The 14332-nt window shown below is 42.6% G+C and overlaps 1 protein-coding gene across 3 annotated transcripts in view; it reads right to left on the bottom strand.

Moving 5' to 3' along the window:
• The window catches only part of NOTCH2 (notch receptor 2), an 82458-nt gene that overhangs the window by 22994 nt on the left and 45132 nt on the right, over nt 1-14332 (bottom strand). The window contains exons 11-18 of one of the 3 annotated variants that reach the window (XM_064427485.1): nt 11742-11975; nt 11146-11256; nt 9309-9501; nt 7699-7844; nt 7076-7195; nt 6830-6982; nt 3828-4056; nt 1273-1474 (exon numbers count right to left, since the gene is read on the bottom strand). In XM_064427485.1, the coding sequence (XP_064283555.1) occupies nt 1273-1474; nt 3828-4056; nt 6830-6982; nt 7076-7195; nt 7699-7844; nt 9309-9501; nt 11146-11256; nt 11742-11975 (1388 nt within the window). Of the gene's footprint in view, nt 1-1272; nt 1475-3827; nt 4057-6829; nt 6983-7075; nt 7196-7698; nt 7845-9308; nt 10018-11145; nt 11257-11741; nt 11976-12867; nt 13186-14332 lie in introns of those variants that run through there. The other 2 variants (XM_064427486.1, XR_010366011.1) reach the window with 2 other exon arrangements.

Here is a 14332-nt window from a genome sequence, read left to right as displayed (position 1 = left end):
CCAGTAAAAACAAAGCAAACATAACAGAAGAGGAACTACTGAACTTCACAGTACTTCAGATCCCTCTCAATGCTAATTCTCCCAATGAGGTTTAAGTGGTGTGCCCAGAATGCATAATGAGGGTAGCAGAGGGGTTGCTTTTTTTCTGTCACTTCATTACTTTGCATTCACTTCCTCCATTAGCAATACCTAGAAGCAGACCTGACAATTTAATGTCTAGCAACATACTTCTGAAAAAGCACCTCCCCCACTGCCACTAAAATGCTTATTTCCAACATTCACTGTTTTACAAAGACATGATGGCATGAAAGAGACCTGCAAAATTCTTACAAAATTGTAGTGTTTTCCAGCAATTTAAGAAATTCACCATTTGTTGGGGTTTTTTTGGGTTTTTTTTAAGCACTCAAGACTGCTGGTAAAGGAAGCCAATACCAAGTTTACCATTCCAAAACCAAAAATAGTCTCAAATTATTATTGCTGTTTTGATAAGAACAGAATAAAAAAGAATTCAGATTTGAAAAACATCATTCTGTTTCCACTGTGCCATGCCAAGTTAGAGTTTTTAATAGGCACTAGTCAGTCATTTACAGCATACAGGGTTTGCAGCTCCTGTGGAAAACTGGAAACTGCCTGAACTTCAGTGTGCAAGTAAGGCTGGAGATTTTTATTGAGGTTGTGAATAGGCACGTCATTTACTGCCCCAAAACATTTTCTGGCTTTTCATGAAAAAAAAATTTACAATCAACCCTGATTAAAATTTACCTCCCTGTAAGAAATGAACCAGTTAAATCTAAATCCTGCTAACCAGACTGATATTCTCTTTTTGCTTTGTGCTTGTTTGCTGGTTTGTTTAGTTTTTTGTTTTTTTTTTTTTTGTTTTTTTTTTTTTTTTTTTTTTTGTTTTGGTTTTTTTTTTAATACATGACTCTGTATTCCATCAGGACAATCTTATGCTTTGAATGAAATGGAGCCATTTGCCAGGGTAACAGCTGGTTTTCATTTAAGAAAACTAATCTAGAAAGTTCCAGTGGCACCTGTTCTCATAAATAACCACTTTTCTCCTCCTTGCAAACAGACAGGGATGCAGACCTAGATGATCTTTAAGGTTTCTCCCAGCCCATTCCATGATTTCCAGTTTTGAACAGGGGCACCTAACAGGCCAACCAACCCTCACCAGGACTGAAGGAACAAGAGCTCAGCCACCCCACACCTCTCCAGTGTCACCTCTGCTGCTGGACAGCTCAAACAACAACGCCACAAGAAGTCACCCACCTTGCAGTTCTTGCCAGTGTAGCCCAAGGGACAGATACACCTGTACGTGCCCAGGCTGTCCACACAGGTGCCCCTGTTGAGGCAGGGATGGGAGTCACACTCGTTGATTTCTGTCAGGCAGAAGGGGCCCGTGAACCCCACGGGGCACTGGCAGGTGAAGGAATTGATTCCATCCACACAAGTGCCTCCATTGAAACAGGAGCTGCAAGGGAGGAGGAAGAAAGGTAAGCTGAGACAAAATGCAATTAGCTCACAGACAAAAGGGAACATAAACATGACTGAAATAAGGGAGAAAAGCAGATAACAGGATCTTGTGATCACTGCTAACTTCTGGCTGAAGAAGCATCAAGCAGAAAACAGCAATCCTAGGGAATTCCAGTTCACTTTTACCTCAGCAGACCAAGAAAGTAAAGCAGGGTTTTAATGAGTCATTAGTGATGGATGCAACTAATTTAATGAAATCTTGCCAGCTTCAATGTGACCACAAACACTACCTCATGTGGCTTGCTCAAACTGATACATTTTATTACAAATTACAGTTGTATTACAAATTATGAGAAACAAAACAATTTGCCTTTTTTTTAAAGTCTTCAAAGGAATCAGGGGTATGGTTTCTCAAGGAAAAAGTTTATACAACATGCAAAACACAAGCATGTTCTTCACTGAAATTATGTGAAAGTATTGGTATTGCTAAATCCCTTCCTTCTCTTCTCATGAGAATCTTAAATCCTGATTTGTAAAACTACTCATACATGCCCTGGCAGAATTCAGATCAAAGGAATTATCCCCCTCCCCCCAAATCTTCTGATCATATGAAATTCTGCCAGATTAGGTGTCCTAGGGAGAAGGGACTGGGAAAGTTTGGGGAATTGACTCATGCAAAATTGACTCAGTTTTCCTTGTAAAGGAACTCCTGCTCCTCCGAGACTAATGCTAGATCAGACTTGAGATAATCAGTTTGATAAAGTGCACAAACCAAATTCATGCCTGCTCTCTGCTTTGTGCCCTGTCAAAGGGTATTTCCATGAGAGGAGCCCCTGACTCACTTCCCTGAACTCCCAGTGCTGGGAAGCAAGTTTTAAATATTGAAATTCCAACTCAGAAGCCAGCATTAACCTACTTATCAAACACTGAACTGCTCATCAGAGAAGCTTCTCTGTCTTGGGGGCTGAATTCTGCTTTAGAGGGAGAGCAAACTGCTGTTTCCACTCATGGCAAAGCAGGGGAGACAGAGGAATGCTTCACTGAAACCAGGTACCAAAAGGAGAGGGCAGTCTCTCACAGGCAGCTTCTCACACAACGCAAGGAAGAATCATTTGACCCAAATTCAAATTGGCCAACCACCACAGTGCTCTTAAGAACAGCTCAGTAATTTTGGTTGAGAAGGTGTGACTGGTTTAGCTTGGCAGAGCGTTGAAAATTGCTACATCCTTAATTCATACCTGCAAGACTGGTTCCTGTCCTGACTGAAAACAAAAACAAAAACAGGATGAACCTCAAGGAAGAGCCAGGAGTTCTGCTAAAACACCCAGCATACTCCACTCGATTCAACAACTGTTGTGCAAATGAAACACACCCTCACTGGTGACACAATCCTGCTCTTAAGAAAAAGATATTAAAATACCTCCTCCTCAAATGCAATTTTATGAAAGGTAGGAAAGATCTTTTCTATTTGTACAGAAAATACTTGATAAAACCAAGAGTTTTGCATAATTTGTCTCTGGTAATTAGACTAGAACAGAGTACTTCTAATTATTTTTTAACCATTGCAAGTTTTAAAGAAGTTGTTAGAATTTTTTCCCATTTGAGTATCTGAAGTCACTTACATCAATCCGAACAAAGCTTAAAATAAATATGCAGGCAGATGATGGAATCACATGTTTAACTCTCAAAGAGCTCTTAAAACTACCACATGAACCATTTCTATGAGGACCAGCTGCTGAGCATTTTAACTCAGTTCCATACCACCCCTTTTACAATGACCTCAGGTTTTATCTCAACACTGCTAAACCACATCAAATTTTTTATTTTTGTGAGCATTAAAAGATCTTTGGACAGCTCCGTATCTAAAAGATTATTAAATCTTTCCAATACAGAATTTACTGGATTTAGTGTTTCTCCTGGTTCTTCTTCATATTATTTGTTGTCAGGAACTCAGGACTAATTTATTTTTGCTGCTTTTCTAAGTTGGCTATTCCTTCCATTTCTGCAGCTTTTGTATTTCTCAACAGAGTAACCATTCCTAACCAACTATTTCCCCTCCCCTATGTGATAGTGGTCTTATAAAAATATGAATTGTTTATATTTCAATAAGCTAGCACCCCTGTTTTAACTTTTGTTAAACACTATCACATTTATGCTGTAATGGAACCATTGGAAGAACGTCAGAAGAAACTGAGGACCAGGCAACTGTGTTTCAGCTAAGCCTTCCTTGCAAGAATCCCAAGTGTGCCTGTGCCAAATGGGAGGAAAGGAGAACTGCCATGGTGAGAAGCTGCTCCTGAGCAGGACTGGCTGGAGGGCAGGGCAGGGCAGGCAGGGTGCAGGTGCCTCACCTGTCGGTGCACTCGTCGATGTTGCTCTCGCAGTTGATGCCCTGGAAGCCCGGCGGGCACCTGCAGTTGTAGCTGTTGACGTAGTGGGTGCAGGTGCCCCCGTTCCTGCAGGGCTCACTCAGGCACTCGTTGGTGTCTGTCTGACACCTCTCCCCCTGAAAGCCGGGCAGGCAGATGCACGAGAAGGAGTTGATCTCATCCACGCACGAGCCTCCGTTCTGGCAGGGATCTAGGACAGAAGCACCACAGAAAGTGTTAGCATGGGTGACAGTGAAGGGCCAGGCCTAGAGCAGCTGTTTATACAGAGAAAAAAAGGGATCACACAGCCCAGAGTGGGACAGAGTACTGACAGGTTTTTCTCAGCCATTTTATGGAATGGATAACTGCAAAGCATTATCAATTAGAAATTTCCAAGGACGTGTGGATCAATGCCAACCTTCAGGGCCTAAAGGTTTCTCTGCTGGCATTTGTTCAACCAAAACCCAAAGCCTCTTGGTTTAAAATTCACATGCTGCTTTTGTGACAAATGCCTACTGATACAATAAAAACAGAGCAGCAACTGTTTCTTCTTCCTTACCAAGTTTTATTTATCAGAGAACTCAGCACAGACTCTGCTTAACACAAGAGAGAACTTGTGTGATTAATTTTCAGCATGACAGCAGTCCCATCAAATCAAACCTGCATCTGTATATTAGCACACATATGAGCACTTATGCACTACTGAGCACTTGACATCTTTCCCAGCATCACAGACTGACTGGGGAAAGGCTGGCAGAAAGGCTCACAAACTCCTACACTACCAAGGATTCTCCTCAATCACTGCATTTCTTGATATTTTCCTTATCCCTGCCATACTCTTGCTACTTGCATATTACTGTTTTTGGTCTAAGCCATCTCCTACTACTGTATTCTTCTGCTTCCACAAGTATCAATCTGCCTGAAAGATTTCTGCCGTTCAGTAATTTTTTCCTGCTTTTCTCCTTCCACTTTTGGATTTAAGACCCACATTCCTGAAGCCAGATTCCTTTTCTACTCTGCATTCCACAGAGCAAAAGCCTACTATAGGAAGGCAGAGAGGGAAACTGGGAGGGGGGAAGCAAAAAAGGAGAAAGCAAAGGGGTTGAAAAATAGGTTACCGAGCCTTTTTTTGGCTTTAGGACTACCTTTAAGTACTACTAAAATATGAACTTGAAAATACAAATAGACTCCACCAAAAATTTGCAGTTTATCGTAAGTATCATAAGCTAATTGTGTTTACTGGGAAATGAAGAAAAGAAATGTGAAAGGTAATTAAAGCTCATTTATTGACTGAGAAATATGCTCACATGTTAAGAATTTGTATTATGAGACACACCTGCATCCATTTAAAGGTCATTTGACTACTGCAGAGAAAAAGCACATTCAAAGCAAGACCCCTGGCAGCTATAAAATGTTGTGTCTGTGGCAGTCAGCCATGTATGAGTGAAGCCAAAAGCTGTGCATTAATTCTCTGTGCCACACATTTACTGACAGAAGGAGACTCGGGTATCAACTTTTCAATAAGTTCCTGGTGTTGGAGGGTTTGTTTGCTTCATAGATTAAAGACATTTGGCTCAAGGCATGGAAGGTTTTTGTTATGCTAAATGAAATCAGCTGTGGCAGTAATGTGAAATGCTTCTTCAGCCTCATGGGTGTGCTGCCTAAGACAACACGGGGTGAATCCCACAGCTCTCAGAACGCTTAGGAGGAGGGAGAGAGATGTCCCAGCTGTTCCAGAGGGAAAGATGAACACTTGGAGAACGTTTTTATCTTCAGGCACCCACACAAAAACTAACAGGACAGGCAATGATTTTATTGGCTTCAGTAAGCAAAGCTCTGGGTCACTGCACCGTGACACTTTTTGTGCTGTACCTGTCTGCTCAGAAAGAAGGAATTAAAAGCTCAGCCTGAGCCAGACACCTCAGAAGTTCTTTGAATGCTGCTCTGGGGGCTCCCACGGTAACTTTTGCTAATAGACTTGTTTGGATCCCTCTCTACAGCAGTCATGAATTTACATTTTTTTTCCAATGCAAAACACAATTTGCTAAATTCACGCCTAAAGTCTTCAAAACTCCATTTTGGTTTTAAGCTGATAGTAAAAAACAGGGGATTTGGTTTGTTTTTTTTTGTTTTGTTTTGTTTCAGGGTGGTTTCTTTGGGTTATTCTGTTCATTTGGTTGGGTTTTTTTAAAGGCCTGGCCAATCTAAGAATTACAGCATTGTGAACTCCTCCAAGGTTTGATAAAGCACTTTTCAAATAGTAACAGATGAACTTTTAAACACGTGGTATTTCTCAGGAGACTCTGATTTTATCTGATGGTGATATAAAATATGCCCAGTAAGAAAAAGAAGCTACTATGCATTTGGTTTCCTTTACAAACAGCAGTGTCAAGGACATGAAATTAATACTTGTTTTCTTGCAATTTGAGCTGTTCCAGTACTCATCAGTGTATGGGCTACCCTCCTGCAACTGATACCTATTCCAGAACAGAGGGCCTTCCTGCTCTTAATTTGTTTTCAAATATGGATTAACTGGAACTGCAACAGGACCCACTCTTCCCAGAATATTAATGTCAGACAGACATTTCCGGAAGGACTCCCCAGATTCCCACCACACCTCAATCAAACTGAACGTTGAAATACAGGTAAGCCCTGCAGTGGCACTTCAGCTTGATGGATTAAAATTTCAGGCAAATATAATTTTGCATTTAACAGTGCTTCTTATTAAGGTATGTAAACTCTAAGGGCCTTTTCAAGTTAAGGATCTGGGAACAACAGCTGCCATCAGTTGGGACACCGTGGTCCATTTCTAGCAGCCGAACACAATGGAATTTGACTGCCTCAAACATTCCAAAGCTGAAGTTTGGGGTTTTTTTCCCTTTGGCAAGAGATCATAAAAGACCGTTCCCAACCTGTCAAACAGCAGTCAGCAAATTTATTTTTGGGAAAGACAGGGAAACCCAGAGCCAAGTGCTGATACCCACTTGCCAGGCAGTCGTCGATGTTGCTGTCACAGTCCGCTCCGGTGAAGCCAGGCCGGCACTCGCACAGGTAACTGCCCTGGATGTTGTGGCACAGGGCATGGTTCTTGCAGGGCTTGGAGAGACACTCGTCAATATCCACTGTGCATCTTTCCCCTGAAAGGTGCAGAGCCCGAGGGTGAGACCCTCCCAAAGCAATGGCCAGGAGGCTCAGAGCAGCATGCTGAAAGCACAACCCATCCACCTCACCTTCCCAGCCAGGGGCACACTGGCAGGTGTAGCCTTCAGAGTCAGGAGATTCTTGGCAGACTCCCGAGTTCTCACAAGGATTAGGGGAACAAGGAGAAACCACTACCTGGCAGTTCACACCTGGAGAACAGAATGGGAAAAAGCAGAAGAATGTGCTGCTAAGAGCTTGGTGCTTCTTGGAAGAATGAACAAAGAGGTTGTAACTCACACTGTGTGATTATCCCACACTGCAGTGGACAGCACTGCCACATTTTGAAAAATCTCAGCAGAAGGAAAAGGAGAGCAGAGCACTTTTTACAGGCTCAGTGTAGAAGCAGCCATAGTTTGAGTTTAATGCCCCTCCAATTTCCAGTGCATTTATGTAAATTTCATAATTTACAAAGAAAATTAAGATAAGCTTCCAATGGGACATTTTTTAATGATTCCAACCAAGGCTTAGACAAGTCCTTGCCAAGTATTCTATTACTGTATCATGTCTACAGGAACAGACTAATTTAACTTCATAGAGCCATGGCATTTCCCACCTTGATTACTATTTCCACAAAGTTTAATGAAAAGAAATTACCCTAAAGGTGCAATGAAGTAAAAAGGGAAAAGATAAAAAATTTTCTCTGAATTGTCACCTTTGAATCCCTTCCTACAGGTACATCTGTATGAATTTAACAGATCCTCACACGTTCCTCCATTCTGGCACGGGTTTGATTTACATTCATTCCCTTCTGTTGAACAGTAATCTCCTATCCAGCCTGGGTCGCAGACACACTTGTACCTTGAAAGGAAAACCAGCATTTATTTAGGACATTTTGAAGTAACTCCTCTACCAGTTTCTCCTGGAGATTAGTTTTAGAGAGAAAACCAGAGGAACCCTCTTGAGAAGAGCCCTAAGTTACTTTGGATTGCTTACCCCAGCTTTATAGTTTTGAAAATACTGAAAATAAACCCTCCCTTAAAACCACACTTCCCTCATTACAGTTTTCACAAAGTGTTCAGTCAACCAGCAGCATGTTTCTGGTTTGATAAGACCATCTCAACATATTCAAACAAAGACAGAAACAAAAAAAAAAGATTGGGGAAAAAAAGAAGTGGAGGAGAACAATAGGTTCCAAAGATAACTAGACTGATTTAATACCAAATAGTGGTTTCAAATAAAAACAGCTGGCTGGGAGCAGGAGCAATCTTCTCCATCATGTTTCAAACTCTGCAGTTGAGCACCTCACCCACATGATGTAGAAGCAAGGACTTGGTGAATCAGCCTGGGCTCAGGGCACACAGCACACCCTGGCCTCTGTTCCTGCCCTGCAAACACAGCTCCTTTCACCTGGCACAGTGTCAGGTGTATGTGGGTACAAATGCAAAGTGACAGACAACACACAAGATGAACAAAAATCTGTTTTCCACACTTTCAAGGAGGCTCAATTAGCAATAAAAGCAGCTTTCCTGTCAGCTCCAGGGAAGGTGCTGCATCCTGCCTTAGAGAGCTACCTGCAGCAGCAAATCACTTCCTTGCCCAAGTGCTGACAACACTTCCCAAGCTACAGCACATATTTGAGAGGCTATTCTGTGTACAGTTGGGAACTTGCACAAACCCAGACTCACCATTACCAAAAAGAAATCTGATTTAGGGCTCCCAAAAATCAGCATTTTGTCTTCCTGGATGGGAAAATTCAGAAGCAACCACTGCCATCAAAAGACCCAGAGAGAATTTTCCTCTTTTCGCAGACATGCAACAATATGAGTACAGCTGACAAGATCTCAGCAGTGCACAAAGTGTCCTGGGTGAAATACCCATCCCTAGAGCAAAAGTTGTCAGCCTGTTCTTTGATACAGCGTTTGGATAGGAAGAACAGTACTAGCCAATAAAGACAGACCCCATGCTCAATGCTTTAACTTTTGATGGAATAGATTGCTGCTGCTCCCCAAAGATTTAATTTGGAATAATTTCTTTATTTTAATTGCATTCACTCAGCTCACTAGAATCACCAAACCCTCCCTCTAGATGGTGGCAGTACACCCTGCACCCCTTGCCCGTGCAAAACCAGCAAACAACACAAGGCAGGACAGAAAAACCTATGCTGAAACACCAGCTGGTGAATGAAGATCTACACCTCACTGTGATTATGTCATAGGCATGAGATAAATTGGGATGCTAATCTGAGAAATGAGAGAAAAATCTAGAGCTGGAAGTCTGGACAGAGAAGGCAGAGGACGGCAGGGGGGTTCAGCGAGGGCTCACCCAGTGGCAGTGTGTGTGCAGTTGCCGTGCACGCAGGGGCTGCTGAGGCAGCCATCAGCCTGGGGCTGGCAGTGCGGGTGGTGGAAGCCCTCGGGGCACACACACCGAAAGCCGTTCACCTCGTTGATGCACGTGCCGCCGTTGTGGCACGGGCTGGACGTGCACTCGTCGATGTCCACGTTGCACCGGGGGCCTGGAGGGAAAAATCAGCACTTCCTGAGCTGCATTTCTTAGAACACTGCTTGCTTTGCACCTCTGCAAGAGCACACATAGCTCAGGGAAGCCAAGGCAGCAGCATGGAGCTCACATGCCTCCGTGCTTTAACTCAAGCCAAGAGAAGCGTTTCTGAGAGATGCAGCACTTTCACTGTGCTTGGAAAACAGCACTTACACTCAGCAAGTATTTACAAACTATTCCAGAATCTCCACCAAAATCACCAGTTAATATTGATTAGGAAAGCAAAAACCACTCAGCTGTATCATGCTTGCAACAAACCTCTTGAGCTCCACTTGTCGTAGCCCTGCTCCTCTGCTTTGAAGTACCTACCCTTTGAACAACCAATAGTGCCCAAATGTCTGCAGTAAATACAGTTCTTGTGGTTTATTGCGCAAAAGGGGCTCTAAAAAACACCGTTTCCTGTTTTGCCTGCCTCTGATTACGACTGCAAGATCCTTGAAGCAGTGACCAAAGGACTTGTAAGGCTGGAAAGCTAAACAGAGTGAATGATGCAGTAAGCTGAAAGCATTTTTAACAGAAGGAAATTACAAAGTACCAAGACCCCATGCAAGCCAGCTCCTTAAAGACTGGAATATGCCAATTCATCACATTACTGCATTATTTTAACAGTGCAACAGTAAGAGATCCAGCAGGATAACAAATATGGAATGCCAGCAACCTAGTAGAGTGGCAGGCATGAATGATCAGCATCATCCCTCATCTTATTCTGGAACTAGAGAGTTCCATCATGCCAGAGCCATAGGAGGGAAGGAAGAAGCATCAGGAGTTTAGAAAGACCCCAAGAGAAAAGCACAAGACACATGAAACGTTTTAGTGCTCTAATGCATTTCAGATCTATTCTAACCAGAATCATTCAGTAATAAACAGTAACAAACGTGATGAGAAAGCTGTAATAAACAGTACCAACTGCCCCACAATGATTATTTTGTGTTACCCTACATGGCTCAAAACACAGATGCCCTTACAAACAGTGGTGAGATGTGCTCTTGTCATCAGAAATAGTCCTGATGTTGGCTCAGAGCTCTAAACATGGATCCAGAGGTGTTTAACCACTTCTTTTTTCAGCCCCACTTTGATTGTACCAGAGAAATTTTGTAGTTTAAAAAGAAAACAGAACAGACCATGCTATAACAGAGAAGTACTGAAAAAATCAGGTTATCCATCTAAAGACTTCAGAGTGGGAAGCAACTCATGAGAACACCAAGTTAATGTTCTGATTTCACAGACATAGAAATACTGCTCATGGTCAAAGCCCAAGGCAGAGTCTAATCAAACACCTCTCCATATTGTCCACAATCTCTCAGTCCCTGGAAAGAGGCTGTAAATAATAAACCAAAGTCACGTGGGTTTATTTGTTATAAACCCAAGAACCATGAATTGGACTTAATTACCTAACAAGAATGGCATTTCACAGCACAGATTAGGCCATTTTTCTGTTTGGTAGAACTGGCTGTAATGTAAGATGCTAAGATCCAAAGATTAGAAGGATTTACTGAGACACCAACCGAATCCTTTGCAGTCAGTATGCAAAGAACACTTCCCTGGCTACTCGGATAACCATCTTGAAAACAATTCAGAGCCCTTGGGTAGCTGACTTTACCTGTAAATCCAGGTTTGCAGGCACAGTTGTAGCGATTAATGCCATCGATACAGTCCCCATGAATGCACGGGTTACTGGCACAGTCGTCAAAGTTATTCTCACAGTTTAGTCCTGGATTAAAAATAAAGGAGTTAGAGGAATAAGGAGGGTAAACTTTACAAAGAAGACAACAAAACTGTTTTCCCAAAATAGCCAAATTAAGAATCCCACATGCTTCAAAGGCACGCTGGGGGCAACTTAAACAAGGTGATGATGCAGAAGCAACACCAAGGAATGTCACCCGAGCCACTGGGTGCTGACTAAATATGACCCTGAACTTGTACTAAATATTTAAACAGAGGCATAAACATTTTGAACACTATGCCTAATTTTTCTGCAGGTCTGATTTTTATGGAGTAAAGAGGAAGCAAATTCTCCCAAGATCAGTTGCAGCACCAGTGAGGGTTGGGCAATCCACACAAACACACCAAAGTTCAGCATGGAAAAGCAATGTGAAAACGATACTCTCAACTTAGCACACACCAGAGCAGAGGCAAGAAATAATTACATGCTTGAATTCTGCTTGAATCCAAGCCTTCCACTGGTGTTTTACACACCTGAGGTGCCCAGCAAGCAGTTGCACTGGTAGCCATTGACGAGGTCGATGCAGCGCCCTTGATGGAGGCAAGGATTGCTGTGGCACTCGTCGATCTGCTCACTGCATATGACACCCGTGTAGCCAGGGTTGCAGATGCATCTGTATGAATCAATGCCATCCTGGCATTCCCCATGGTGGCAGGGATCAGGATGACAGTTGTTGATGTTCTCCTCACACAGAAAGCCAGTAAAACCTGAGGAAAAGCCATAAGTAAGGAGTTCACTTAGGTAGGATGCTGCAGTGAATATAATGCAGGTATAGAAAGAATTGTATCAAGAATCAGCAAAGTGGCAGAGAGCACAAAGGGTAACTGGGCACCTCAACTCATTTTCAGCCCTGGAACACAACACTCTCCACTGTTCACAGCATGCACAGAGAACCCTGGCACTGGAAGTGGTCACCTTCAGTTTATTTGGAACAGTAGCCATGAGAGGAAACATCTAAATCTCCATCAGAAATAATTACTTGCATCTGTATAAACTGTCTGAAGGCACACTCCTGCCATTATTTCTTCTGTACAGTAACAGGGGGACAGAGTGGGGCTGACCTTGTTAGGATGAGAAATTACTGCAAAGATTGCTGCAGCCTTCCCAAGGGAACTCCCTTGGCTCATGTCAAAGCTGCTGCAGCTCAGCTTATTAGAAAGTTTCTTGCCTCCTTCACTGGGAAACTTTTCAGTAACTGCAATCAAGCACCAACTGCAAACTCATTGCAGGCTGCATGCAACCTCTTGGTTAGGAGCAATGAAACAAGCAGCAATTTGGCCTGTTTCATTCTGCTTCAGCTGGGAAACATCCTGAGCAACAGAGAGGGACAGAACCTATGCACTAAAAGGGCTAGAGGGCTCAGGAAGGTAAGGGCAGCAAACAAGTCCCTCAAGAGCCCTGCTCTCCATGATGGAGCAGAGCTATATAAGACAGGGAAGATTTCAAATAATTTTTTTTCAGAGCTGAGGTTTTGGAGCAACACACTGCCTTCCAGCAGCTGAAGATCAGGAAGGCAGAACTTGAGATTTCAAGACACCAACTGGAGACTGATACAAACCAAGCTGCAGGGAATTTCAACAGCTGAAGAGTGGTTCTCACCTGAGTATTACAAGTGGATAAGAGGCTCCCCATTTTTCATACAGGTTTGTGGTTATTTCTGTGGTCAAACATACCAGGTGACGGCTAACATTTCCAAGTTCTGCGAACGTATGCTTGGATGAATGGGTGTGGAAGTGGGTGGGGAGAGGGAAGGGAAGCTAGTTAGAGAGATGGATATAAAAAGATGTTAGGGAAGGAGGAAAAACAAACTGATAAGGGGACAAATGGTGGCAGAGGGGAAAAAAAAAAAGAGGGCAGACACAAATAAAAGAGGAAAGACCTGAAACAACCCAAGAAAAGAAAAGCCATGATCTACCACTGGGAAGGAGAAGTGGAATAATGCCGGAAGGGAAAGAAAAGACAAAAAGCAAGCAGTAAATAGAGCTATCTGTACAGCATTTGGCCAAACATTTTGCAGTTTTCAATCACGTCGGCAGCTGGCGATTACCGTTCAGGGAACACCACATCCCTCAGACCATGAGATTAGCAGAGCAAGAACATACTCAAACATTATTGTCCAGTAACTTCCTGCCCCAGGAAGAATTCCACATTTCAGTCTTACAGAAGGCTGTTAGTACTAAATATAATACTTAGCACACATTCATTCAAAAGTCATTACCTTGCCTGCTATTACAGCTCAACTGAGCCACTCAGAGATCAGGAATGTTTCTGGATCTCTTAACTGAACATACCTCACCAAAACACGATTTCCCTTTTTGCAGACAAGAGTTAGACTAGGAAAAAAACATTTTAATATAGAATATGATAATCCTTCAGACAGGATGGAAAACAGCCCTAATACAGCATCCCTCTTCCATTTTCAGTGAAATATTTAACCACAGATTTTACTAAGAACTGCTGCTTCAGTAACATGCATTTGGTTGCTTTCAGCCTGAAAATGCTCCATGACATTATTTACCTTCATGGAAGCAACTGCCTTCCCTCCTCAGGTGGGATACCTAGAATTTCTGTATTGAAGTGATTTATGCAGTTTTGGTGCCAAATTCAGAACTTGCTTTTCAAGGCACAGCTCTCCACACTGTCCTCCTCTACACTACCCAAACCCACCCCAGGCCTGGTAAGCTCTGCAGTCTCAGTGAACAAAAGCAACCAGAACACACCCCAGCCTGAGAAAGACTAAAACAGTTTCCAAGTTTAGAGAAGATTTGAGCTTTTCCTTCTTTTTGCAAGTGTCTGCTTGGTTTGTCACATGAAGTAGTCAAAAAGGAAAATTCTGACCACAGTAATTATTCCTCTCCTGGTCAGAACTACTGCATTCTCCTTCTTCCAACAAATTCAATGCCTCTTCAAGAACTTTGAGAATGGTGGAGACCACATGTGAGAAAAACCAGGCTATTTTTAGGCTAAACTCTGCTACATTCTGTGCAGTGAAGTCAAATTTGCCTAAATAATTTGATTATTGGAATGATTCAAAATGAGAAAATTTGCACATAAAGCTAACCAA

Source organism: Passer domesticus, chromosome 7 (assembly GCF_036417665.1).
Source record: "Passer domesticus isolate bPasDom1 chromosome 7, bPasDom1.hap1, whole genome shotgun sequence".
In the NCBI taxonomy this organism is placed as follows: domain Eukaryota; kingdom Metazoa; phylum Chordata; class Aves; order Passeriformes; family Passeridae; genus Passer; species Passer domesticus.
Note: the sequence above shows the minus strand (reverse complement) of the source record. Positions and strands in the feature narration are given on the sequence as shown.